General features: G+C 40.9%; 1 protein-coding gene and 1 pseudogene across 1 annotated transcript; both read left to right on the top strand.

Moving 5' to 3' along the window:
* The first annotated feature begins 1,275 nt into the window (after window positions 1–1,275).
* Window positions 1,276–27,148, top strand: Kr-h2 (Krueppel homolog 2). Its single transcript, XM_068385846.1, has 5 exons — window positions 1,276–1,368; window positions 13,022–13,231; window positions 14,558–14,807; window positions 19,893–20,026; window positions 22,030–27,148. Exons 2-5 carry the CDS (start codon window positions 13,047–13,049, stop codon window positions 22,247–22,249), a joined length of 789 nt encoding a protein of 262 aa, XP_068241947.1. The 5' UTR covers window positions 1,276–1,368; window positions 13,022–13,046; the 3' UTR covers window positions 22,250–27,148.
* Window positions 9,129–9,247, top strand: LOC137652601 (5S ribosomal RNA; annotated as a pseudogene).
* Window positions 27,149–27,828: the final 680 nt, after the last annotated feature.

The following is a 27,828-nucleotide window of genomic DNA, read 5'->3' as shown; positions in this document are numbered from 1 at the left end:
AAGTTGAATAAGTATTAAATTAAGAGGAGATTTGAATAAAGTCGAGTTGTGGAACAGTGAAACAAATTTCAAGAAATATGGTGAAGTGGGTTGATTTACGAGTTTGAAGAACTATAAAATCTGGTTATGGGAATAGCAAAAGTATAAAGGAATAAAATCAATCTTTCCAGAGAGCTCTATAGCTTTATTTTATTATTATTATTATTATTATTATTATTATTATTATTATTATTATTATTATTATTATTATTATTATTATTATTATTATTATCTTTTTGTGTATGGTTTCACTTCCATTATGTAAGGTTTGTATTTGTGTGGGTAACTTCGATGATAGTCAAAACTATTTGCAGAAAGAGCTATTGGAAAATATGTTAAGTAAATGGAACCACACACACACACACACACACACACACACATATATATATATATATATATATATATATATATATATATATATATATATATATATATATATATATATATATATATATACTGTATATATATATATATATATATATATATATATATATATATATATATATATATATATATATATATATACACTGTATATATATATATATATATATATATATATATATATATATATATATATATATATATATATATATATTGTCTTTTCCCTCACGCTTTTAACCACGAATAAAAGTAAAATTACAAATTCGTATCAATTCTGTTCAATGACGGCATTAGGCCTACTTTATATAAGGTGAACACCATGAACCAAGTTTAATTTGTTATTATGTGACACAGCCTTGAAATAATTACCAGCCTGCTCAGTGAACCCACAATTACATGGTAGCATTTGACATTCTCATAGCAACTCCCCTTATCATTATTTTAAGATATCTGTCAAATGCCAATAGCGATAACAGATCTTTATCACCGTCAATGTTTGAAAGTTGAAACATTCAGCTAATTAAATTTAGACATTTATTAAATGCATTTTAATGTCATAAACAAGAGAAAATAGTACTGAGAAATTTTATTGTTATAATTAATGTTAATTTAACATTTAACAAGATGTTATGCCCATGTCAAAGATAGCAATAGTTTTCGTATATATACCTATCGAGTAAGCTATAATTTATTGAATGCAAATTTATATACATGGGATATTTTTAGATAAATAATAAAAAATACAATAAAATTGAATAAATTTATGGTGTCTTATAATATGTAAATATAAGCTATAGATATAGAGAAATATATATTTCCTTTATAAGTATTATTTATAATCTAACCCGGTTCTAAGAAATCACCAAAAGGCCAGTCTTGAGTCTCTGACGTTAAATACATGTAACGTTGCGTCGGCGAAAAGAAACTTTTCCTTCCTTTTTTTGTCAGGTTGGTAATTAAGTAGTAATTCTAAAGCACGAATTAGATATATAAAAGGAGTATTTTATATGTGAGTAACACTTAGAAGTATAAAATAGACGGGATATGTCGAAATATGTTGACATGTTTAGAAAGGGGACATGACTCCAGGCGAACACCCCCTTACAAGCAAAGCTTAGTCATGGTTAACTCACTACTAATGTATTTCCCGTCACGTTTCCAATGACTAGCAAGGGCAGCTTTAGCTGTAGTTATTTCCCAGGGTGTTTTAATAACGTTAGCTGGGTCCTGCGGTTTGGTAAGAGGCTTAAATTCTGTCCGGGTTGTAGGATAGGGTATTGGAATTATATGGTCACTTATTGAAGTGTTCAATCGATTGCTAATTAAAAGTGTTATATTTACGACGATGTTTTCATGTTATTTAGATAAATATCTTATCCGTTTCTGGCAGAAATGCTGGTTAGCTCATTCCAAACAGTAGCCTAATCCAAGTCTTTGGTTTAATATGAGAATAATTTATGCATGATTTAAGTTATGTCTGACAGGATTAAATTCCTGGGGTGTATGTATGATGACTGCTGACTAAAAATACGACAGTGTAAGGGGTTGCGCCTGCCGTTAGTTAAGTAGGTAAGGATACAACTTGTAGGTTAGGTTAGATTAGGGGGGGAAAGTTAAGGTTGGTTGGTGTCCATATTTTATGCCCGCTGGAGAAACTATCCGCTGATGTACTGAGGCTCCAAATTCCTTTAATCCAGTGTTATCTTTAAGAAAATTTTCCTGTCTTATATACCTGTCAAACTGTGCTGCAGTAGGAAACCCGTTAAGTCAGCTTGATTGATTTTTCATTTAGAATTACACCTTGATTCTAAAGCAATAGTTTACTACTATAGTGTATTCCCCACTTAACCTGATCTATGGGGTAATAAATCTGAAGTAAGACATAGGAGGACATCCTAACTGCCCCTTCCCAACCTTGACCTAACCTAACCTAGGTCTCTACTGTAGGGAAATATTTTCCCCGTAGCTGGCGCTAGTAAACACTGAAACTTCGTGTCTCTTCCTATGGTCAATTTTTTTTAGCGAGGCAGATTTGCACCGGCTCGCAGGGGTGCCCTTTTAGCTCGGAAACGTTTCCTACTTGCTGATTGGTTGGGCAAGATAATTTTAACCAATAAGTGAGCAGGAAACTTTTTTTCCGAGCTAAAAGGACACTACTGCGAGTCGGTACAAATGCGTCTCATTTAAAGAAATTGAGTATAGTTCAACCCAGGATGCTGGGTCCATACTTCATGTGGCAAACTTTTCTGTACCTAAACTGGCTTAAAATGTGTCCAGTGTTAATATGATACAGTACTTTAATTACTAGCAAAACTGAAATTCGCTATAAGAAATAGACGAGTGCTGGCTAGTATGGTATTTTTCTCTATATGTTTAATAGGGCCTGGGATATAATAACTTATGTATTGTTTGATTGAAATGTGAAGTCTATCTCTCACTCTAAGTCCATTGTTTACATCTGGGAGACTGATGTCGAGTTACTGCGGTAACGGCTCAGGCGTTGCTTGCATTCGCTTTGGCCAGCTTTTCTGTTTTTTTTTTTTTTATGATGTAATCATTACCTGGCTTTTTTAACCAATTAAGATCTTCCAAATATTTATGCACAAGTTCCCAGATGTTTTTCTACAACATCCATTTATTTTCCACCATTCCCTTCAGTTTTAGTTAAACCACTGTCACGTAAAGACGTCTCTGTGAGGGAACTTAGGGAAGTATAAGAAATTTAGTGTAATTTCATCTATGTTGGATATTAATTAGGATGGAGACACTTTCCGTTCAGTGTATAGTTATTATTACCCATGTTAAAGTAAAAAATAACCCCCTAAATAACGAGCCATGGGGATTGTAAGCACAGCTCAATATTACCGCTTGCCATTTTAATTTTTTTTCCATGAGCAAAGCAAAAGCTTTTAGAAGGACGTGAAGTGAATCTTAGATAAATGTGATATTTTAATTTTCAGCCACTTACATTAACCATATATTTTTCCAACTGGTTATCTAGTATTTTGCATTTCTGACCTTTATTATTGCTGCAAATCACTTGCTTTTTGGCATTTCCCCACCCCAAAAACCCTGGTTTCCCACGGGGGTTCCCCATATTTGTCTTTATATAAGAGGGTCCAAAAACTCATGAAAGGGTGGTTTGCCCCAGTAATCATGGTCAGAAATGCATAAGACTCAAGATAGCGAATAGGAAAAAAATATGGTTCATTTATTTGGCTAGAAATTAAAGTATCATATATTTACTGTATCCAGTAATACTACAGAAGAGGTATTGCCTATTTGATCTGATGCATATACAAAATTTTCGACCTTTTAGGTGGGAAATAGGTCTTTAGCGGAGCTGGAACAGCTTTTAAGTTTTGTTAACGAGGAACTAGTTAATTATAGGATACAAGGGAGACCGAGAAGCCCGCGCCTCTACCTGTCGGAAGCACGTCTCTTATTTAAGCTGCAACACATACAGATTACTTGTTTGCAAAACAAGAGTGCTTAGAGGTAGCTGTGATGGTGAAGAACTCATCGGTGCGGCCAGTTATATTTCTTCTTCCGAGGAGTGGCGTGTAGGTGACATTGGAGAAATAGAGGACTGCTTCACAGAGCTCCCTGATCCAGCATGTAGTCTTCTTCAAGAGATTTGGTCCTTTTAAGGGAGCTTCAGCCAAACCCTCGTCCATTCCTATGTGATCGAGTGCAAGGAAGACCCCCGCCGCTTTTCCTAGACCTCAATCAGAAGTGCCAACAACTTCTTCCAGAAAGGAACTTGTGCATGCACAGCCTTTTCATGCCACCCAACCTGGTCCTTACGGGAAGGGGCTGGCCAGAGGAAGAGAGGTAAAGGGAAACCCTGATGCTGGCGTTTCACTTCTCTTACTTCCGAGATTAGGGGGTTACTTTTCTTGCCATTAGGTAACATGTCGGAAACACAGGATCGAACTGTGAGTTATGAGCATCCTTTGAGCTGGTTACTTATTACCCTTTAATGACTGTCAGCCTCCTCCACTGTCTCACGTACAGTACTGATAGAGTCCAGTCCTCCAACATCGTCAAAAGCCCTGGCCTTACGGACAAAGTTAGAAGGGATGTTGGAGAAGTCAACTTAGGGCCTGGAGACCAGTCGTCAACTTATCTCGTCTGAATAAGTTTGTGTGTAATAGAAAGTTCAAGATGGAAACGGTGCATTTGTTTGAGTTCCATTAGAAAGGGAGACTTCATGCTTTTGGTGGACCCGAAAAATGCAGTTTCAAGTATCTGTGCACCAGTCTGCTCAAAAGTACCTTTGCTTCTCCCTCTAAAGTATGGTTTGTTCCGTAACCGAAATACAAACCACGCTATTTACAATGGGTTTACCTTTTAGCGCAGCTGAAATGGCGAGCCATTAGAATTTAACGAGGGTGTATTACCCCCGCGCTAGTTAGCGGGGGGGGGGGGGGTAGGGGAGTGGTAGCTAGCTACCCCTCCCCCCTCCCCTCTCACACAGATGAATGCTCACTTTCACTTTTGGCTCGGACTGTGACAGACGTCTCTGTCTTGGTCCTCTCTTGGCAGCCATTGTTTGTTTTGTCTTTACTCAATCGCTTACTTTTCATTTACTCAATATATATGTAAACATGTTTTCATGTTTGTATATATATTTGAGTATAGAAATCAGTAAGTTTCCTTTTCAGAGTTGTGTGTGTAGTGTACGATATCTACGTGGAGTCCTCGGCAGTTAGGCCACCACAGCGTAATTTTATGGGTGGCGATCGAGTTTGACTTATGTCTTTCTCTCTCTCTCTCTCTTGAGGTCGTTCACCCTTTTACTACGTGTTACTATGCCCTTGTAGCTTCCCTTCCGTGTGGGGGGGTTGCTACGCCGTACGTTTGTCTCAATTAGTTTATGAATCTAATTGTAGTTTTTTTTTTTTTTTTTTTTTCAGCTTGTAGAACGATTCCTTTCGGGGTTTTCGTTCTTTCTTTAGTGTTCATTCATTTTTTTAATTACATAATTACATAGTTACATAATTATAATTGTTATAATTCTGTTTTGGTTACAGCTCTCCTTCCATGAGTGTAAGTGGTTGTGAGGGCACGTGCCTGTTGTGTAATTCTTGTTTCCTTTCCCTCGGGATTCCTCTTCGAACCCTTCCCGGGGAAATGAATGTGTACTAATGTTTTTTGTTTTATTTTTTTACAGTTACCGATCTAGTTCGTTTCTGTAATATGGCAATGGTGTGAGCTGTCTTGTTGAGGCCTGGGGATTCGGCTGTTGCTGCCTCCCCCCTTGTATTTTCGTCAGGGGCGTCTCCTTCTACTGGAAGTACTCCCGTGACAACGGACAGCTCTCCAGTTCATTTTAGAACTCTCAGGAGGCTTGCCTCCTTGGGCGGGTAACTTTCCTTCCGAGGGAAGTTTTTCCTGTCCAGGCTTGAGTTTTTCCCCTTTTGGGGGGTTCTTCTCTTGCCTTTTTTTCGTGCGACTATGCTCTTGGTGCTGAGCGATCACACCTGCAGTTTCGTTCAAGGGGCTGGGCAACTGCAGGAGCTCCACTTCGGAGGATTGCTCCTTTTAGGTCACTGGCTGACCAGTCTCTTCTACAAAGTGTGTCTCTTTCGTTTGCGAGAGAGTACACTCATAGAGACTCCTCTTCGGAGGTTTCTTCTGCTGCTGTTGCTGTTGGCCTCCCTCGCCGTAAGGCCCACCGTCCGCCTCGTCGTAAGGGCCTCTCATCTCCCTATAGGGGTGCTAAGAGGCGCCTTTTTGAATCTCCGTTTGCAGCCTACAACTCCTTTTTCTTGATCTTCCGCCTTGGTGCAGATGGACAGGGCGGACAGACAGCGGTCTTCCGACGGACATCAGTCTCCCGGCGGACAGACATCAGTCTCCCGACGGACAACGATCCCTTCGGGGCAAAGGGTTGCCTCCCACGGGGGTTCTTCCCTTGCGTGTTAGGGTTCCTCTGCGCGCCCTTCTGCTGTGTTCTCTCCTGCTCCTGCTCAGTGTTAGCGCACAGGCGCTCTCCTGCTCATCAGCGCTCTCCTGTTAGTCAGCACTCTCATGATGATCATCCCTGCTGTTCCTGTTGGTTCCTGTTACGCGCCCTGTGCGCCCACGTTCGCCCTCGCGATCTAGAACTTCGGTTCAGGTCGGGGTCAAGGACTCTTCTTCTATGCGCAGGCTTCCACGCGTTGCCTTCTGCTCGTCAGCAATCATCAGCTTGCCAGCGATCACCTGTCTCTCGGCGATCTCCGGATCGCCCGCGTGTGTTACAGCCGGCACGCCAACGTTCTCCAACACTTCTGAAGGAACATGGTTCGCCAGCTACTAGCTCACCTGCGCATGCTGCTCGCCATCGCGCGATCGCCCACCTGCGGATGCTGCTCGCCATCGCGCGATCGCCCAACTGCGGATGCTGCTCGCCATCGCGCGATCGCCCACCTGCGGATGCTGCTCGCCATCGCGCGACCGCCCACCTGCGGATGCTGATCGCCATCGCGCGACCGCCCACCTGCGCATGCTGATCACCATCGCGCGATCGCCCATCTGCGCATGCTGCTCGCGATCGCTCACCTTCGCATGTTGCTCGCCATCGCGCGATCGCTCACCTGCACATGCTGCTCGCCATCGCGTCGGCATGCCACAACGCGCCGTCGCCAACCTGTGCGTTAGCGCTCACCAACTCACCACTGATCGCCTGTTGATCCATATCGCCAGCGGTCTTCCTCGCCCACGCGGCAGTGCGTTTCCTCGCCATCACGCTAACGCTTGCGTTCGCCGCCTCGGACTCGCGCTCATTCACCTGCCCGCCCGCGCGACCGTTCGCCTGCGCCCCGCGCCCCGCGCAACCGTTCGCCTGCGCGACCGTTCGCCTGCGCGCCCGCGCGACCGTTCGCCTGCGCCTGCGCCCCGCGCGACCGTTCGCCTGCGCCTGCGCCCCGCGCGACCGTTCGCCTGCACCCCGCGCGACCGTTCGCCTGCGCGCCCGCGCGACCGTTTGCCTGCGCGACCGCGCGATCATTCGCCTGCGCGCCCACACGCCCACGTGCCTGCACGTCTACGCTCATGCGCATCCGCGCCCATGCTCTCCAATGTTCGCCCGCGCGCGAACCAACAGTTTTCCATCGTGCGGACGGACGGTGTTCCGTCGCCCGAACCGACGGTGTTCCGTCGCCCGAACCGACTGTGTTCCGTCGCCCGAACTGACGGTGTTCCGTCGCCCGAACCGACGGTGTTCCGTCGCCCGAACCGACGGTGTTCCGTTGCCCGAACCGACGGTGTTCCGTCGCGCGAACCGACGGAACACCGTCGCGCTAACCGACGGAACACCGTCGCGCGAACCGACGGAACACCGTCGCTCGAACCTACAGTGTTTCTTCGTACAAACGTCGGCTTATTTCTTGCAGTATCCATTGCTCGTCTATGGGTTATCGCTCGCCGACCACCAGCTCTCGCCCTTCCTACCACGCTCGCCCTCCTCCTGCGCTCCTTCGCTCACCTTCGTTTGCGTTCCTGCGTTACCGCGCAAATCTTTGAATTACCATCGAGCGAGCTCCAGGGCGATTGCGACCACTATTCCCATTAGGGTTTTCGCAGCATGGCCAGCCTGGCGAGTTCTTCTGGAGCGTATTTCCAGAACACGGCCTCACCCCGTAAACGCAGAGCATGGCACTTGCAAGAATAGGAGAAACTTCAGGGAGATCTGAGCAACACTCCTCTTTCCAGAACCTGGGTTAGCCCTTCCCCGTCATTCCCTGGAAGGATTTTTGGCGGGGGGGGCTTTCCGTTCGAGATTTCTCCATCGGACAAGGGGTGACTGCTTACCCCTCCCTCTGGGGGCTTACCAGGTCCTTTCCCTCCTCGGTTACGGCCCGAGGTTTGGTTCAAGGAAGCTACAGGAAGATCATGGGTACTTTCCTCCTCTCGAGCTCAGGCACCTTGGCCTTTCGTCGTTAAGTATCTAACTTGCGGACAAGCTCGATGTTGTACCATCTGGACGCGCTGACTGAGGGCTTCCTTCGGGTGTCTCATCTGTGGAGGTCGACGACCTCAGACAATCTCTGTGATCAGCCAAGGATATCGCGCCTGCCGTCTCTGTCAGCGAATTCAGTGTCTCTGAACCTCTATGCCATAGCGTCAGCAAGAGTTGCCCGGTTGGGCAGAATGATCCATACCTTAGGCGAAGGTCTTCCATAGGATCATCGACGGCTTCACCCCCGGCCTCTTCAGTCGATCCTTTCTTGTAAGGAAGGGTCTGAGAGGGGAGTTCCGTAGTCGACCTCTCAGCCCTGATCAAGTTTGTCGAACAAACTTCGGCCAGCGTAGAACAGCAGAATCGATCAGACTGGTAACGAGGTGACAGGACTCCTTAAACCCTGGATCGGAAGGACGGGTACTTTCAGTTTCCATTCCATCCATCTTCCAGGGAGCTCGTCGAATTCAGCCTAGACTGCAAGTATTCCTGCTTAAGATGCAGTGTGGCTATCCCGCCGTGGCATAGCAGATTTTTTTCCCCAGAGAACTCTCCCTGCCTTCCTCTTGGCCGCTCAGGTGCAGGCTTCCGCCTCCTCTGCTGTTTGGAGGGCTGGTCAACTCCGGTAGGCTCGGGTTCGACCTTCTTCAGCGCTGGGACAAGCTTCCGGATGCTTACCATGAGTGTGGGTTCATGGTATTTTGCTTGGAGCCTTCTCTTCTTCTGCCTCAACATCTGGAGTATCTGGCCATGATATTAAGTCAACGGCCTTACCACGTTGGAAACCCCGCTTCTCATCCGTCCAGCGAGGTTAAGCAACGTCGGTTCTGGTCGGTACTTGGATGGGTGACCACCTGGGGACGCCAGATTCTGTTACCACATCCTCCGAGCCTTCCTTTCAGTTGACTGTGGCAAGACTGAGGAGAGTCGCAGTACCTGTTCTCAGTCAAGTAGAGCTTTCAGCCCTACCTTGGAACGTTTCCTAGTTCTCCTTTCCTCATTGACCCATCTATAGTCCGAACGGTCGCCTCAGGATAAGTTCCATGTGGGGCGGTCCAAGTTCCGGTGGCTTCAGGCAACGTTTAACCGGACTTCCTGGCCCCTATGGGACCAGCGGAACTATTAGACCTGCAATGGGTGTTGACCTATGGAGCCTCTTGATGGTAGTGGATATTCTCGTCCTTTCCCCACATTCTTGATGCTGTTCTCGGACTCGTCAAAGGAAAGGGGGGGGGGGGCATGTTCCGGTCCAGGTCTATGGTCAAGACCTGAAGGATACCTCTCCATCATTCAGGCAGGCTTAGGGGCCTTAGTCTGGCCCCTCTACAGATCCTACAGCTCCTGCTGAGTCGCCTTGTGCGCGTCAACTTCATGATTCTGGCGTATTCTAACCAGCAGGGGACGCATTTTCACACCTTCACATCTTGCAGTAGAGATACCGGGATGATTGAGATTCTCTCAATACCACCATCGGCTCTCTCATTCCAGGCAGGGGAATGTTCTCTCCGACTATCCGAGCAGAGCCTCGTAGAGAGAGAGTACCTGGGGGTCTTTGACCTTGGGTAACCAGCAAGTCCTGGTCTGGGGGACCTGATCGCGACAGCTTGGAACCTCAAGCTTCCGCTGTTCTTCCCCCCAGTCTCAGACCCCGAGACTCTGGCAAGATGCATTCCGGTGATGGTGGGACAACTTCGACGCCTGCGTCTTCCCTCCTTTTTGTCTGTGGACAATGGGTCTCAACAAGACTAGGTTGTCTGTCAACCTTTCAATGGGAGAGCTCCACTGGGACTATGCGCAGAACGGTTTCTGGACCCTCTGCTTCCCCTGACGGAACTCCCGGGAGAGCTTCTCCCATGGCGCAGACTACTCAAACAACCACACTGCGACATCTCTCCCGAACCGGGGCGTCGCTTCGGCTTCATGCCTGGAGACACTACGCCTCCTCCTCAAGAAGAGACAACCCGCTACAGTCGCGGTACGGAGGTCACGTCATCTGCGATAGTCATCCGCAGGGGTCTTCCAGGCAAAGTGAAGAGTCTTCGGTGGTTGGTGCCGTGGGAGATATACCTCTTCCCTTGAGGCCTCTTCTCCAGCAATAATGGTCTTATTGCCTTTCGGCGGGAGGAAACTCCTTTCCGCTCTCGGCAATGAAGCCTGTCGCTCAGCCTTTCCCTGACCTTCAGGCTTAAAGGAATAACTTTTTCCTGCCCGCTGGATCTTTCCTCGCTCATGCGAAGCTACGATCGTCCCTGCCCTAGTCGGAGGAAGACCTCCAACTTGGAGCATGGCTCGGACTTTTAGTCTTTTAAGAGATCTTCTCAAGACCCTTTACGACAGGCCTCGGATTGTATTCCGCCTTGGGTCTCCTGCTCACTCTGGCCACGGCCAGTGTGTAAGCAATCTTCTTGGTCTCGTACGACTCCCCCTTTCTAAGGAAGAGGGGAAGGCAACATTCAGGTTCGCTCCTGAGTTGTTGGCTAGACTCAGAATCTGGGGGTCCCGGCCCTTCGGTCCAATTCCTTCAAGATTTCGAGTCTCCATTCTGTATCTGATGTCCCAAGACCTTCTCTTTCTTGCCAGTAAAGGAATCGAGAGGTTAGCTTTGGGAACAGCTGCAGTTTGTCCTCGGTTGCAGCCGATTTGGGAGCACAAGGAGAACACGGGGGAGAGTCACCAGTATACCTCTTCAGCCCGGACTCAAGGACATTCATCTCGACCTGTCTCCAGACCCTCCCCTGTCACGTCGCCCTACAGCACGATGTTGGATACATCGCAACGTCCCTCGCCTTCGAATGATACTACTCTGTGACGCAGGTGCTACAAGCTGGAGTCTGGAAGCGTCTAATGACCTTCGCAGCCCGCTTCCTGCAGGGCGTGACCCACAGGAGTCTCGATACGTTTTCTATCGCTCTGTGGTGGCTACACAACAGCTGGTCTAACCTCAGGCTCCTTTTTGGACAGGTAGCAGAAGGTTGAGGGCATTGTTATCAGGTTTTAGTCTGCATGAACGAAAGAAGTATGTCTGGCCCTTATTTCTTTCTTCATCATCCCCTCTACGGGGAGGCAGCATCCTGGTCTCTGCATAGCTGACCTCGAACCTCTGCAGGTAAACCATGCTTCCTTGTGTTCCGAGTATTGAGTCAATACTGTCGCGTCCCCCATACCCTGACGAGGTGGTATTGGGAACGTCCTAACCCAGAGTTCCTTCTGGAACTCCAGGTCAACTGCCTAGGACGGGTCACACTTCTTCCTTCACACACAAGCTTATGTAGGCCACACGGTTCCTTGCGGAGCAAGGAGCTTGTGAGGTGCAGGGACTCCTTTTCTCGAGTGCGACTCACTCGGATTCTGAGTCCCCGGGTAAAGCCAAAGCCAGTATGGCTGGGGACTTTCCACCCTACCTAATGGGTAAGTCACCCATTGTAAATAGCGTGGTTTGTATTTCTGTTACGGAACAAATGACAAATTTGAAGATAATTTGTATTTTTCCTAACCATACAAACCTTAGCTATTTACACATATTTGCCCGCCAGCCCTGTCCCCCAAGACAAGTCCTACCTCTAAGTGAAAGTGAGCATTCATCTGTTGTGTGAGGGGGGGGGGGGGGAGGGGTAGCTAGCTACCCCCCCCCCCCCCCCCCGCTAACTAGCGCAGGGGTAATACACCCTCGTTAAATTCTAATGGCTCGCCATTTCAGCTGCGCTAAAAGGTAAACCCATTGTAAATAGCTAAGGTTTGTATGGTTAGGAAAAATACAAATTATCTTCGAATTTGTCATATTCACTCGTGTGTTCATCTTGGTGGCAGTTTGGCCCCTCTTGCGAAAGATACAGCTTTTAATGAATCTCGATGATTGGCTGATCCTTGCCACCTTGATTAGGTAGTTGCTACAGGATCGAGATTGATTTCTCATGTTTTATCAAGAATTGGGTACTGTGATTAAGTAATTCTCACACCAAAGCATAGGTTGATGTACTTGGGTATTCTGATAGAAACAGCAGCAGCGAGTCTTTCTGTCAGATGATCGCATTGGGAAGATCAAAGAGTTTATGCAAGCAGCAGCAAGTCTTTCTGTCAGACGATCGCATTGGGAAGATCAAAGAGTTTGCACAACTATTTCTGTCTTTGAGCGACCGTTTCTGTTCAAGACAGAAATCCCAGCTCGGCACTGGCAGTCTTCACGGCCACCTCCTTGCTCGAGAAGGTCACTCCACAAGGGCACCTTTACTCTCACCACTGGACATGCAACTGTTCTCAAGATGTGTAGAAAGAGTGGTATGGAGCACACCTGAATGACCATGTTATCTCTGGACTATAGTCAGAAGAAGAAATACCCCTGCAAATCTGATGTCCCCCTTTTGCCTTGTGCTTATCTTCTGTCAATCTGAGGGCACATAAGAGATATGGTTTTCCAGGGTATTTGGGTATTTGGTCTTACACCTCTGTATTGGTGGTGCTGCATATGCTCTGCCTTCTTGTTATGATTTTTATAATTGCTCTTATGGTTTTTGACGAATGTTTCCATTACTGTATATTATTTTCCTGTGGTGACTTCATACTATATCAGGTTCAATAATGCCATTCATAATTTCTGACAGCTTTCATTTGATTGATTTGTAACTTGTAACTAATACAATATTTTTTGTTTTTCAGAAATACCTTAGGATTGGTTGTAACAATGTCGCAGGAGCAACAAGACAATGACCAGACTCAAGAACAGCCATCGGCAGAGCAACCGCCCCGGGGCAGCGGGATGGAAGCGTTAAAATCCCACGTAATGGAGCATAAGGTGGACACAGCACTTTGGGCAACTCGAGCTCTCACATTAGTTTTCTGCATTTCTTATTTAATTCCTATATTTGGGTAAGCAATAGACGGCATTTGTTTATTTTAGCTTCACATTAATTATAGATTTATGTTCAGTAATGTATCTTATACAAGGGCAGAATATAATTGATCTTGCCAATCCCAAACCATAGCTTGACAGATTTTTATTTCTTAGTCTGTAAATGAAGTTTGTTTATTGTTTCAGAAGGCTAAATTAATGCTCTCCCACAGATCCTTTTCATGATCTCTTGCATCACTCCATTCATAGAATATAGTACTGGAACTCACAATTACACTGAACTTGCTTTTCTGTCATCAACATCTATTTAACAAGTTTTTCTTCCATTCAAATATTTTCTGCTCACTCTAATCTTATTGCCTTATGTTTCATACATCATCATCACATTCCTCCCTATATCATTGTATGATTATATTATGTTTTTTTTCAAGGTCAATATAAGCAATATAATGTACTGTACTTCTCTCTACGCAAACTCCTGACACATATCATAGCTGACACTTCAACTACATGCTGTCTTCCTTGTCTAAGGCTCCTTTAATCGTCACCTGTCATTCCTTCTGTCTTACTTGTAAAACCTTTTCTTTGACCTTCCTGGGAATACCAAGTGTGATATGCTGAATCCAGACATACTTTGTGTGCCATTGTCAGCCACTCTATTATACACAGACTCTAACCACATCATAGCCCCATGTTTGCAGTGGTATTTAGGACAGGTCCTCTCGCCTTTTTCAACCTTTTTATTCCAACTTTATATTCTCAGCAGCCTTATCCCTAAGCCAACACTTACGAATTGCTCCACAAACAAGACCCCTAGCATTGGGTTTTGGAATCTTAGCACCAATATTAATAAGCATAATCATCATCAATACAGTAAGCAGTCACAAATTCACATTACTGTCATCCACGTTTTCGTCATTTAGATCTGCCTCCTCTTATATTATATCAGGAAATATGTAAATGTTTTTTGTTTCTACACGAATGCAATTTACTCAAAACATGTTCATTTGTCCTAAAAATTTTAGGTAGTAGTCACAATACCTTAGATTGTAATTGTACATAAAAAAGTAGTGTTTGTAACATGAAAAGTACTGTACTGTAATGATATTTTTTCAATAAGTTATTGAGAATGTACAGTACAGTATGTAAAGAAAATTCTCCAAAAAAAAAAAAAAAATTCATAAAGTTTTCTTAACTTTTTGGCTCTAAAATGGTTAATTACAGTTATAGTATTTTAAGAATTTTCACATATGGGACACAAGTATTTATAATACAGTACACCAAATCAAAAAAATTTTCCTTGTTTTTTCAAGTCAACTTTATGACTACATTTTTTCTTCCAGGAATCCAGTCAGTAGCTATCAAAAAGTTCTTATGAGTAATGCGGCCACATCAGCCTTAAGACTTCATCAAAGAATTCCTACAGTCCAGTTCTCCCGAGAGTTTTTTTCCCAGCTGTTAATGGAGGACTCCGCTCACTATCTCCTCTACTCCATCATTTTCATGTACACAGCTCCCATAACTATGGTTTTGGCTCCAATATTCTTGTTCGCCCTCCTTCATTTTGCCAGCTATTCACTTGGTCTTCTAGACGTAAGTACTACATACTGTATACGTATTGATATGCATAATATTAGTTGTGAGGTGTAGTGTAATTTCAAGTCATTATTTTTGAACAACCATTTTATTTCTGAATGTGTAGAATTCAGATAAGTATTTGAGAAGATACAAATGCTAGCGAATAACTGAAAAGATACAGAGCAAAATATTAACTGGAAAGAAATTATTTTCACATACCAAGGCCCGCCTGAACAGACTCTTAAGTGTCTGATGGAGGGCGAGAAATAAACCCCTAAAAGTAAAAGTAAGTAAAGTGGTAGTACATACATACATATACCAAGGCACTTCCCCCAATTTTGGGGGGTAGCCGACATCAACTAAGAAACAAAAACAAAAAGGGGGACCTCTACTCTCTACGTTCCTCCCAGCCTAACAAGGGACTCAACCGAGTTCAGCTGGTACTGCTAGGGTGTCACAGCCCACCCTCCTACATTATCCACCACAGATGAAGCTTCATAATGCTGAATCCCCTACTGCTGCTACCTCCGCGGTCATCTAAGGCATTTGAGGCAGCAGCAGGGCCTACCGGAACTGCGTCACAATCGCTCGCCATTCATTCCTATTTCTAGCACGCTCTCTTGCCTCGCTCACATCTATCCTCCTATCACCCAGAGCTTCCTTCACTCCATCCATCCACCCAAACCTTGGCCTTCCTCTTGTACTTCTCCCATCAACTCTTGCATTCATCACCTTCTTTAGCAGACAGCCATTTTCCATTCTCTCAACATGGCCAAACCACCTCAACACATTCATATCCACTCTAGCTGCTAACTCATTTCTTACACTCGTTCTCACCCTCACCACTTCGTTCCTAACCCTATCTACTCGAGATACACCAGCCATACTCCTTAGACACTTCATCTCAAACACATTCAATTTCTGTCTCTCCTTCACTTTCATTCCTCACAATTCCGATCCATACATCACAGTTGGTACAATCACTTTCTCATATAGAACTCTCTTTACATTCATGCCCAGCCCTCTATTTTTTATTACTCCCTTAACTGCCCCCAACACTTTGCAACCTTCATTGACTCTCTGACGTACATCTGCTTCCACTCCACCATTTGCTGCAACAACAGACCCCAAGTACTTAAACTGATCCACCTCCTCAAGTAACTCTCCATTCAACATGACATTCAACCTTGCACCACCTTCCCTTCTCGTACATCTCATAACCTTACTCTTACCCACATTAACTCTCAACTTCTGTCCCTAATCGTCCAAGCTTCTCTTCTGTGTCTGCAACCAGTACAGTATCATCCGCAAACAAAAACTGATTTACCTCCCATTCATGGTCATTCTTGTCTACCAGTTTTAATCCTCGTCCAAGCACTCGAGCATTCACCTCTCTCACCACTCCATCAACATACAAGTTAAACAACCACGGCGACATCACACATCCCTGTCTTAGCCCCACTCTCACCGGAAACCAATCACTCACTTCATTTCCTATCCTAACACATGCTTTACTACCTTTGTAGAAACTTTTCACTGCTTGCAACAACCTTCCACCAACTCCATATAACCTCATCACATTCCACATTGCTTCCCTATCAACTCTATCATACGCTTTCTCCAGATCCATAAACGCAACATACACCTCCTTACCTTTTGCTAAATATTTCTCGCATATCTGCCTAACTGTAAAAATCTGATTCATACAACCCCTACCTCTTCTAAAACCACCCTGTATTTCTAAGATTGCATTCTCTGTTTTATCCTTGATCCTATTAATCATTACTCTACCATACACTTTTCCAACTACGCTTAACAAACTAATACCTCTTGAATTACAACACTCATGCACATCTCCCTTAACCTTAGCATGAGAATTGTAATTTTTAATTTCAAAAGATGCAAGAAAAATGTGATTATAAACAGGATAGAAAAAAAGAAATGTAAATTCCCAAGATATGATTATTTACGTAGTGCTACAATGTTGCGTGTTAGGAACTTGGGTCTTCTCTTGTTTTTCTAAGGCCTCCTGATGAATTTTATTAGTATTGATGCTTTTCACCAATACAGTAATTCTGTAATTCTTCTCACTCATGTCCATTTTTTGGGGAAGACCTGCCAGGCTGATGGTTTGTTCATTATTGGATGATTGTACTCGTGAGTTATTGTATAGCCTAAAGTTATCTTTGACAGCCATGGCTTCCTGTAGTACTTCTTCTCCATGCAGCCTTAGGTAATCTCTCCCTAGGAGGTTCAGCACCAATACCAGGTTGATAGCTAAGGGCTCGTATACCTCCCAGAACTCTTCCATCCAGTCCTCTTTGTTTCTTGTATATCCCTTCCAAGAGAATTGGATTTCTGTAATTGCTGGAGTGTGTCCTGTTAGTGGTGGACCAATGGAGACCTGCTGAATATCTTTAGTCTCTTCAGTATGGTGTATATTTTGCTGAGTTACTTGACTGGGCATGTGACATATTTACCATCAACCAGCTAACTCAACTTTTACAATTCCTATGGGGCTGAAATGTGAGAGGACAATAAGGACTCTTTCTGCAAAAAATTATGATTATATCAGGATTGATTGTATTAGCTGTCTAAAGATGTAATAGTAAGGCTAAAGGACCATGGTACTGTCAGTGGGTGCCAATGTCATGAAGGCCCTTACGCTACTTCTTGGTGCCTGATATGAGATTCCTTAATCCATATTTTGAAGGATAAACTGAAGCTATATTAGTGATGGTCTCCATATCCAGGTACAGTTGGATGCATGAGTCCCTGGCACACCTCTCTCCAAAGTAGTACACCCTCTTAATGCACAGCTAGAAACCGAAATGGTACTCTAGAGAGAGATAGCAGAGGTGGTAGATATAGGCTACGTACAGGAACTTGCCTCACAGTTAGTGTGTGATAGGGTGCACTTCCTCAGAGTGAGGTGTACCAGGAATTACTGTGTCAAGCTGTACATAGCTAAGATCAATGTAACATTAGACAGGCTCTAAGTTTATGTGAAGGCCCCCTTTCAGACATACTTTTATTGACAATCCATCTGTTTGCAATATACCTGTTATTAAGTATTATTGTTTTATGCTTGACTAATACTGTATAGCCAAGTTGCCATTGGTGTCATGATGTAACAATATGGTCAAGATTTAAGTATTTTTATGGTGGATGAATTTGAATCAGGGAATCAGCATACTGGAGGTCCAAGGATGCCATCAAATATCCCTTTCTAACAGTCCAATGGGTTGAGGGTTTGAGTATCGACCCTCTGTTGCTTCGTGTATCAAGAACAAACTCTGTTGCTTCGTGTATCAAGAACAAACTCTGTTGCTTCGTGTATCAAGAGCAAGGGTTGAGTATGAACCCTCTGTTGATTCGTGTATCAAGAGCAAGGGTTGATTATGAACCCTCTGTTGCTTCATGTGTCAAGAACTTGTGGTTGAGTATGAACCCTCTGTTGCTTCATGTATCAAGAACTTGTGGTTGAGTATGAACCCTCTGTTGCTTCATGTATCAAGAACTTGTGGTTGAGTATGAACCCTCTGTTGCTTCATGCGTCAAGAACTTGTGGTTGAGTATGAACCCTCTATTGCTTCATGTGTCAAGAACATGTGGTTGAGTATGAACCCTCTGTTGCTTTGTGTATCAAGAATAAGGGTTGAGTATCAACCCTCTGTTGCTTCGTGTATCAAGAGCAAGGGTTTAGTATCAACCCTCTGTTGATTCGTGTATCAAGATCAAGGATTGAGTATCAACCCTCCGTTGCTTCGTGTATTAAGGACAGGCAACTGTTTGGAAGCCTGGTGATGTCTTAATTTTTTTATTGCCTGTTTCTCAATCTTCAAATTCATCTTGATGTTTTAGGCCTTGCACTTCTTGGTATCACCATCATAGTCTTATAATCTACTAAAACTGACATGAAGGTGGGGCTCGCCTCCAAAAGAAGACGGTGACCTTCCCACACGATGCTCTCACCGTATGGCTTCTTTCCTGTCAGGTTCTTCAAAATTTAAGGAGCAATTACACGTTATTCCAGGGTTAAAACTTATGATATCTTAACGAAATGATTAGTTGATCCTCGTTTTATTGACAAGTCACTAATGTGTACTTTTTACATTACTTCTGGGTTGTCAATTGCCTTGAAGTAACCCAGTTTTTCGTATGAGCTGTTTTCTCCGACTCCTATTGTTTCTTGCTCTTATGGACCAAGCTGGTGCCTTCAAGCTCTCGGCATAAATTATGATACCAGAATTTAATGATCGAAGGCGTTATGATGAAAAGACACTGAGATTCTAGAATTTAGAAGAATAATAAAAAAAGATACTGTATTGTATGAATTGCCCATCATCCATTCCATCATGTCACTGCATTGCATCCACCTTTTGTAAATTATGTGAAGACTTCAAAGCGTAAATAATATTTCTTGATTCTTCTCCCTCCCCTCTCAAAGCCAATAAAAAATTATTATTTGGTGATGATTAAAAACTATGATGTAAGTAGTATAATTGTTAGGTGTTTATGAAACAACTATACTCTATTTTTTTTATTGAGGCACAATTGCACCGAGTCGCAGCGGTGCCTTTTTAGCTCAGAAAATTTTCATACTATCTGATTGGTTAGAATTATCTTGTCCAACCAATCATTGAGCAGGAAACTTTTCCGTGCTAAAAGGGTACCGCTGCAGGTCGGGGCAAATGCGCCTCATTAAAAAAAATTTAGTATAGTTCTGTGTTTTAAAAGATCTTTTGTTTTAGAAACTTCATCTCCACAGCTTCACAATTCATTATGTTGCTAAGGCAACTCAAATAGTCTACCTCCTCTAAGTAATACTCTTTCACCAAAATAAAAGATAACTTTGATAGAACAGATGAAAAGGAGTAAAATTTGTATGTTAGTATCTTGCAAATATTTTATCTGCTGGAATACTGTTTAGTTCTATTATCTCTTCTTTTTATTTAGCTCTTAGCATGTTTATAGTCAACGTTAAGGTCCACAAAGGATTTGGATTTAAAAGAAACTAAAAATAGTAAAATTTCTGTCCTTAGAAATATCTCAGAGTTTTGTAAAAGATAAATTTGTAAACTGTAATTTCTATTTCAGGTAATGGGTCGAAATAATGCCACAGGTTCCAGACTGCTCATTTCAGTTGTGGAATTCCAACACAGGAACATACTAAGATGTGCAGCTTTCGTGGAGATCTTCCTCATGCCACTCTGTGTGATCTTCCTGCTTTTGTGAGTACTAGCGATTATTCTATTCTTTTAATATTATTTATTACACTTCCAATGGTCGATTATGTGTTGTCGGTGGTAATGAATATGGAAACACTTGTATTAGAAATTAACCCTTTTACCCCCAGGCTATTTGGAAATTTCCAACCCTTAACCCCCAGGGGTTATTTTTTTTTTCAAGCATATTTTGCAGTGTATATTTTTTAAATTGCTCTAACAGCCTTAATTTTTGTCATAGAGAGGTCAGGTTGATCTCATTCTTTTGGAAAAGGCCTGAAGTTTCTCAAGAAATTATCGAAAATATGCAAAAAAAAATTTTAAATAGCAGTTTTTTGCAAGGACGTACTGGTACGTCCATGGGGGTAAAGGGATGTGTTTTGTGAAACGTACCAGTACGTCCTTTGGGGGTAAAAGGGTTAAGGAAAATGTTTTTAAATGTTTCAAATTTGTTTCCATTCTCCTTGTCTCTGTCCCTATTTTTGTTGCATTAGAGTGTTAGAGGTTTTATTATTATTACTACCACAAGCTAAGCTATAACCCTAGTTGGAAAAGCAGGATGTTATAAGCCCCAAGGCGCTTATAGAGAAAAATAGCCCAGTGAGCAACGGAAAGAAATAAGCTACAAGAGTAGTAATGGACAATCAAAATAAATTATTTCAAGAACAGTAACAACATTAATTTAGATATTTCTTATATAAACTATAAAAACTTAAAAAAAACAGGAAGAGAAATAAGATAAAATAGCTTGCCCGAGTGTACCCAGTCTTCCAATTAATAGCAGTAAACCAACAGCTTGGATAAGCTACGTTGGTTTAGTCTTCAGTCTCTGCATTGCTATTCCTTTAAAACAACAGGCCCTGCACTCTAGATTGATCAGATTTGAATTTTATTGCTTTTAGCAATGTCTTCTGATGGTTTTGTTGGATATTACTTTCGTAGATTGTTGAGGTGAATTCTTTCGGGTTGATCGTGATCCACATTTTCTGTCTTGTGTCGGTAATAATATTGTGATTTAGATTACTGTTGTGGTAGCATTGAAATAATGTTTAACTTAGATGTAGTGACAGTGGAGTCGGACATCTTGAGGTAAATCCAGAGAAAAACCAGCGAAATTCACACACAAGACAAAATACGGCTAACAAGCTGCGTGCTAAAAAAGGAGTGACGTCACTGGCGTGGGATTGCTAGTACTGTAGTAGTAGGATGTTGAACGGCACCTCGCTGTTCGGGGATTTTGACAGGAGATATTTAAATGGTGCGAGGCCTCTGGTTGTAAATTAAATTATCACGCCCCAGTATTATATCGACACCTTATACAGGTGAGGGAGCTGGGTTCAACCTGGCATTCCCATGCAATTTTTTCTCTGGTAATATATAGCAGTTATATACCTTAGAAATGGTGCTAAAGGAGCATTTCACTGGGCGGCACGGGTCTCTCGCCCAGAAATAGATTTTTCCTACGTCAAAATCCCTTAATGGGCATTAGGTTCTGTTTAAAGAAAATTTACACAAAGCCACTTTTAAAAGTGAAAGTTTATAAATTTCATTTTCTGATTAGTGTTTTATACGCAATAACATTTATGAATAGTTTTAAAAAGTGTTAAATAGCTTTAAAAAGTGTTATTGTAACAGTTGATTTATTTATATATTTTGTATATTTTTCCTGGTGTTGTTGCAAAAGTAATTTAAATTTACAGCCTTAATTTTTTATCTTGAACATAACACAAAAATATGCAACTGTTCAGATTGAAATAGAAACTTAATACTCTAATGACATCACAAAAGATGAATATACATGAGCAATTAAAGAAAGTTATTACTAAGCTTGAATGCATTAATCCAAAACCGAGTGTGGTTTACCACATCCGGGTCTTTCTATGGTCATCAAGGACAAGTAATTGTAAAGATTTTTTTTATATTTAATGTTTGGAATCAAACATGTTACATATGCCGCCATCAGAAAGAAAAATTTTATTAATATTTCACGTCTTTATCTATTTTCACAGAGGCCGTGTGAGTTTGATAACTCCTTTCGTGTTCTACCGTTTCCTGACCCTGAGATATGCTTCCCGCCGAAATCCATACACCCGAAACATGTTTCACGAACTACGAATGACAGTGGAGCTTGCTGTCAATAAACCAGGAATCCCGGAATTTCTCCGAAACTCAGTGAATCGTGCAATTATTTTTGTCTCGGGATTAGCACCTCAAGTAGGATCTCCGTAGTTTTTGTGGGGCTGGTTAGGAGACCTGAAATAGTTAAATGTACATTATTGACTTCAAGGGATGGAATTTTTTTTTGAGTAAAAAGAATACAGTATTTTATTTAGGTAATTGTAGGTGTATGTATGTCTATGAAAGGAAATAAACTTTTAGGCCCTTTTTTTTTTTCCCATTGAAGCACAGTACACTGGAGGACCAATGATATTTATTGGTTTGTGCTGAGTAATGAGCGATCTTAGGTAATTTAAGAAGAATTTATATTTGAAAATAGTTAATATAAATCCCCGAAAGTTCTACCTGGCCTACCTTTTTTTTTCTTGTTGTCTATGTGACTGAGAATGACTTGTGTGTTGTAATGGTTTCTATTCACATGATACTTGTGAATAAGCTTCATTTTTTGGCATAAAATTAGTTTTGAACGTGAGAAAGATTACTACTTGCGAAACAACAGACTTCGTTTTGAGTTGTACCCATGATACGATTTTGTAATGAGCCTTGCGTTTTATTTTTTATCAAGACATGTCTAGAATTATTTTTATACTCTAAAGTATCTTACTAGAGAATAAACTTTTGAACAGATTTGCATGTAAAATTATTCCAGATAAATTACCGTCATTCCTGACAAGGTTTTAATAATTAGAATAGAATATGATTGCTAGGGGGACCTTTATTGCTCATAAGTATATTACGGTAACATTCACTTTTGGAGAAAGTTATGTTGAGCATTGTAAATTATATCTTTTACATTTTATATCATCTCCATTGACACCAACAGAGGTACAGAATAATTTATGTAATCAGTCTGAAATACTAATAGGAATTCATGTTGTTGCTTCACATAACGTAATATTACTACTAAATTATTTAGAGCACCAAAATTGTTTTCATTTTACAGAGTTTTGTTTTATTTTTGCTGGTCCTTGTATCATATTTGAAGCAAATTACTTTCACCCTTTCATATTGACAATTATGAAGATGTTTAAGAAACTTTATTCAAATGCTTTTATTTCAAATAAGAAATAGAAGATGCACAGGTCCGTTTATGCATAGTCATCTTATATATTAGATATATTGTGTACTTTTTTTTCACTTATTTTACTAGTTCCTTTTGGAAAATTAATTCTTTGAGAAGTTTTTTCTTTGTTAATGTGGATTCCAATCAATACAGTTAGCTGTAACTTAACCCAGGGCATTTATGCTTAATTTACTACTGTATACAAGTCATCTTCTGTACTTCCCATCAAAAAGCTAATTGTATTCTAACCTGTTTAAATTCCCAATCTGCAGATTGTCTCAAGAGGTATTCAATCATTGAAAGAGGTATTATCGAATTAACATTAGATTAGTCTAAAATGTTTAAATGTTGAATGTCGTGTGAAATAATACTGGAAATCTGATTAGAAAACTGATTAAATCTAACTTCGTTTGCAAGTCTCTATCATCGTAGACCCTAGGGTAATTTGACAAAAATTTTTTAGGGAATTGTGTGACTTATTGATATCCACATGGGTTGTTACCTTGTAGAAAACCCTGTATGCAGCTAGTAGAGGTTCTTTTGTAGAACAGTAGTCCTTTGGTGCTGTCTTTATGATTTTCAGTGTCTTGATGGCCTGGTTGAACTATCGTATGATATTAATATCAATTAAATCGAGTACTCTAGATTGCTTAACTACTGTTTCATACATGGTATTATCCCAATTCTTTATATGTAAAGTTTAGGCACTTATTTGTTATCATTCTGAAGTATTTGTAAACAAGTACAAAGATTGAGGTTATAGATTTTTCATTTGGGAACTTAGATTAAATATAAATCTGAAATGCAATATAAGCTTTTTAAAGGAGCAAAGACTTGCTTATGTACAAAATATATGACTCCATTTTTTATTTTCATTCCTTATTTGAAACTTTATTTAGGTATTTAAAATTTTTTTATTTTGATATTTTTTTTTTTTCTGTAAATAGCTTTTGGTAATGATACCCTGGGCCTATATTGAAAAATTAAAAAAAAAAAAAAAAAAAAAAATTAAATGTACTATAGCCTGTCCTTTTTATTAGAAATTATTAAGTTTTCTATATTACCTGTGCATCTTCTGTTATCGTGTAGGTTGTATTTTCTTCTTTTAAACTTAAGCTGTAACCCCTTCAGAGAAATTTACTGTCCTTTCATAAAGTTTATGGGAAAATTAGATATAGTAAATGATTATTCTTGGTTCATGTGTTGTGTGTAAAATAAACATGTCGCTATGAAATGAAAAGCAATTTAGTGGTGTCTTGTAAAAATAATTATCAGAGATCTACTTTATATATTACAGAAAACTAAATTATGAATATATAACTAAAATTCATGCTGGTAATGATTGTACTGTACATTACATTTGAGGTTTCTCTCTCTCTCTCTCTCTCTCTCTCTCTCTCTCTCTCTCTCTCTCTCTCTCTCTCTCTCTCTCTCTCTCTCTCTCTCTCTCTCTCTCTCAGGACGTGAAGATTTCCTTTGCCCAATATCAATGCTAGTCTTAACTGCATTTTATCATGTCGGTCTAAGGTTTGGATGAGTAAATCTAAGTACAATATGAATTTGGATGTATTTAGTGGTATGACTTGTGTCTTTAGCAACAATAGATATATCAAAAGGGTTTGTTTCTGGGTAGTGAGACACCTCAGTTAGGTATGTTAGTATCTGAAATCTCGATAGGTAGTCCTGGTGTAATCTTGTAAAAACTACTGTTTCGACTCATCATCCTCCCTCATATTTTTCTACCACCTCATATAGAGCACATAGGATATCATGTAAATATACTGCAGACTTAAGCCCTGTCCATACGATTGTGCATACCCGACGGGCAAACAGTGATACCAGGCCAAAATAGTTAGTGAAAATGAGGGTTGATGACGTGAGAAGCGAGAAAACTAAAAGCAGCAATCTGGGAACACTATATGATGCCAGATCCCTGTCTGTGGTTTCCCCGCTTTTAACGTCATTAACCTTCATTCTTACTAACTATTGTGGCCTGGTATCACTGTTTGCCCGTCATGTATGCACGATCGTGTGGACAGGGCTTTATAAGAATAGCACTTTGATGTCTTTGCTACAGGTGTTTTGAATACAACTTTGGCTCAAAGTAATCTGCATCAAAGTTGTCCGATAATGGAAAAGGATTATTTTTTGTGGACCACCTTTTTTGGTTGAGACTGAACTATCAACTCGAATCTTTTTACAACTTTTGGAGATTTTATAATAGGTAACACAGAAAGCTGCACGATATCTTGTAATTAGGACTTTAAATGGCGTGCTAAGGCTACTGAGAAATAGGTATTTGCAAAGTTCCATTATCTACAGTATTTAAGTATAGAACGTTTTGGTTAAAAGATTGTATTACTGGAAATCAAAATATTTACTGTCTCAGTATTATGTATTTTATATGTTAATTTGCAGATTCGTTTACTGATAAGATTTTTAAGGGAACCTAGGTAATTGGTGAAATTAAATTATATACTGTAGTTACTCCCTGGGTTTCCGATTGTCAATGGACATGATCCAAAAGCATTATAGGTTGTAGTTTGTGATATGCTCTATCGATACATGCTGAAATAACATTACAATGTCCCTTGCTCGTTTCATGTTTCATTTAAGTAAATATTTTAATATGTGGTGTACTATGTGAGGCCTCGACAGACAAGCTAATCTATACATTGACTTGAAATAAGCAGCTCAGTAGCTTGCAGCACAAATGCTTTTAGCAGTCGGTTACTGAAATGTATGAATGCAGAAGTTCCTCAGTGTTTGATATTTTTAGTTTCCAAATTATATTATGAAATATACCAAATATTTGACAAGGTCACCTGTAAAATTAGCTCTCTTGTACATACTGTATATTCTGAGTTTTCTCTTACTTTATTTTCACGTAGAGAATGTTAACGGTACTTGGGTACTCATCGTGGTATACTGTATGCTTTGGTGCAAGTTTAACTGTAACGGGGGAAATTCTGAAGCAAAGAGCGGCCAAAGAAAATTGCTTTCTTTATTTTGTGTGGTGAATGTTTTAAATAATCGGTATGCATTGTAGTCAACGAAGATGCAAGTAGCCCGTATCTGAATGTTTACCTCATGTCTTATGGTTACAATCGACACGTATTGACACATTGTTTAAAAGATGCCTGCTCTTGTTATTAGTAAAATACAGAGCTCTTATGAACTTTTTTTTTGAGTTGTTACATTGCCGTTGCTGTACTGCCTTTATAGAGTATTGTTATAATGTCTGTTGTCTAAAATGTACTGTATTGTTTGAATAACCACAAAGATATAATCCAGTGATATGTTTATTAGCATTATAACAAAAGCTTGTTCAACTTAGTTGCCAAATGTTCTTGCTCTCTCAATATTTTTTTTTGTTTTGGTGAAGTATTTCCAAAATTTGTTACGTTAAATATTGGTTGTACACTAAAAGCACAAAAGGCAGGTTTTGCATCTCATATTCTTTTGTAAATGTGTTAGAAATCCTGACATATGGATTTACTAGCAGAAGAAATGCATCTAGTACCATTTGTGTCTTAATTATTGTTATATAGCCCATTCCAGGTAGTCACTTAAGATGTATTATCAAGATGATGGTAATGTCGGAAGGATGTAGAGTACAGTGTTGTATATAATACAGTGTAGCCCATTTCTCAGAAAATACATCCAGAAATTATAGTTGTATTTAGGTTGATATTAATTTTAATCACATAAAATTTCTTTTGAAAGGGGATCGAACTTGGACCACTTGAGGAAATATGTTTTTCTGTTGTACTAAATTTGTTATTGATTTAAACATTACTAGAACCTGTATAATTTTTTTTTTTTGCTAAAGCAGCTGTTGGTGAGAGGTTGTCTTTAACCAATGAGTTCATAAAATGTTGATAGATGTATTTGTTTTATTCTTTCCAATATTTACAAGGTTTGCTTTTCTCAGTAACTTGTGTAATTTTGTTTACTTCACGTCATTAATTAGCAGATGTTGTGGTTGTTTGTCCAACTCGCAGGTAATTTTGAGGTTATCCAAAAGTAATCTTGTATATATAGTTTGTTTGTGCGTTATTTCAAGAGTAACACGTAAATATACTGGATATTGGCGGGTATCTAATTGTTTATTTTCCCGTATGATCTGTTTCTGGTTAGCTTCGTGATTGTTAAGGTGGAATGCACACATCCTGTTTTGCTGGGGTTTGCATTGAGGTGCCATTTTTATAATATACTGAGCGAGATGATAAAGCTCCTGATAGTCTTTATTTCTTCAAAGGATTGTGACTGTGGCAGTGTATAGGACGTCTGTGTATGTGAATCTTCATATATCCTGAAACTATTGGTAATTTATATAAATGTTAAACAAAAGTTAGCCCTGCGGAAGACGGTCTTTTTGGTTCCTCCACCTGCTTTTCTTGCTGTCCATTTCCATGAAGAATCGTCTATTTACAAGGAGTTACTATGATTCGAACTATGTTGGCATCTTTGGCTAGTTGTTGGCATCTTTGACTACTAGCCACTTTTAGAAGGAGAGCACAATGGTTGACAGTATTGTATGCAGCTGTAAGGTTTACAAAGGCTG

The sequence above is a fragment of the Palaemon carinicauda genome, chromosome 13, assembly GCF_036898095.1.
Source record: "Palaemon carinicauda isolate YSFRI2023 chromosome 13, ASM3689809v2, whole genome shotgun sequence".
Taxonomy (NCBI): domain Eukaryota; kingdom Metazoa; phylum Arthropoda; class Malacostraca; order Decapoda; family Palaemonidae; genus Palaemon; species Palaemon carinicauda.
Note: the sequence above shows the minus strand (reverse complement) of the source record. Positions and strands in the feature narration are given on the sequence as shown.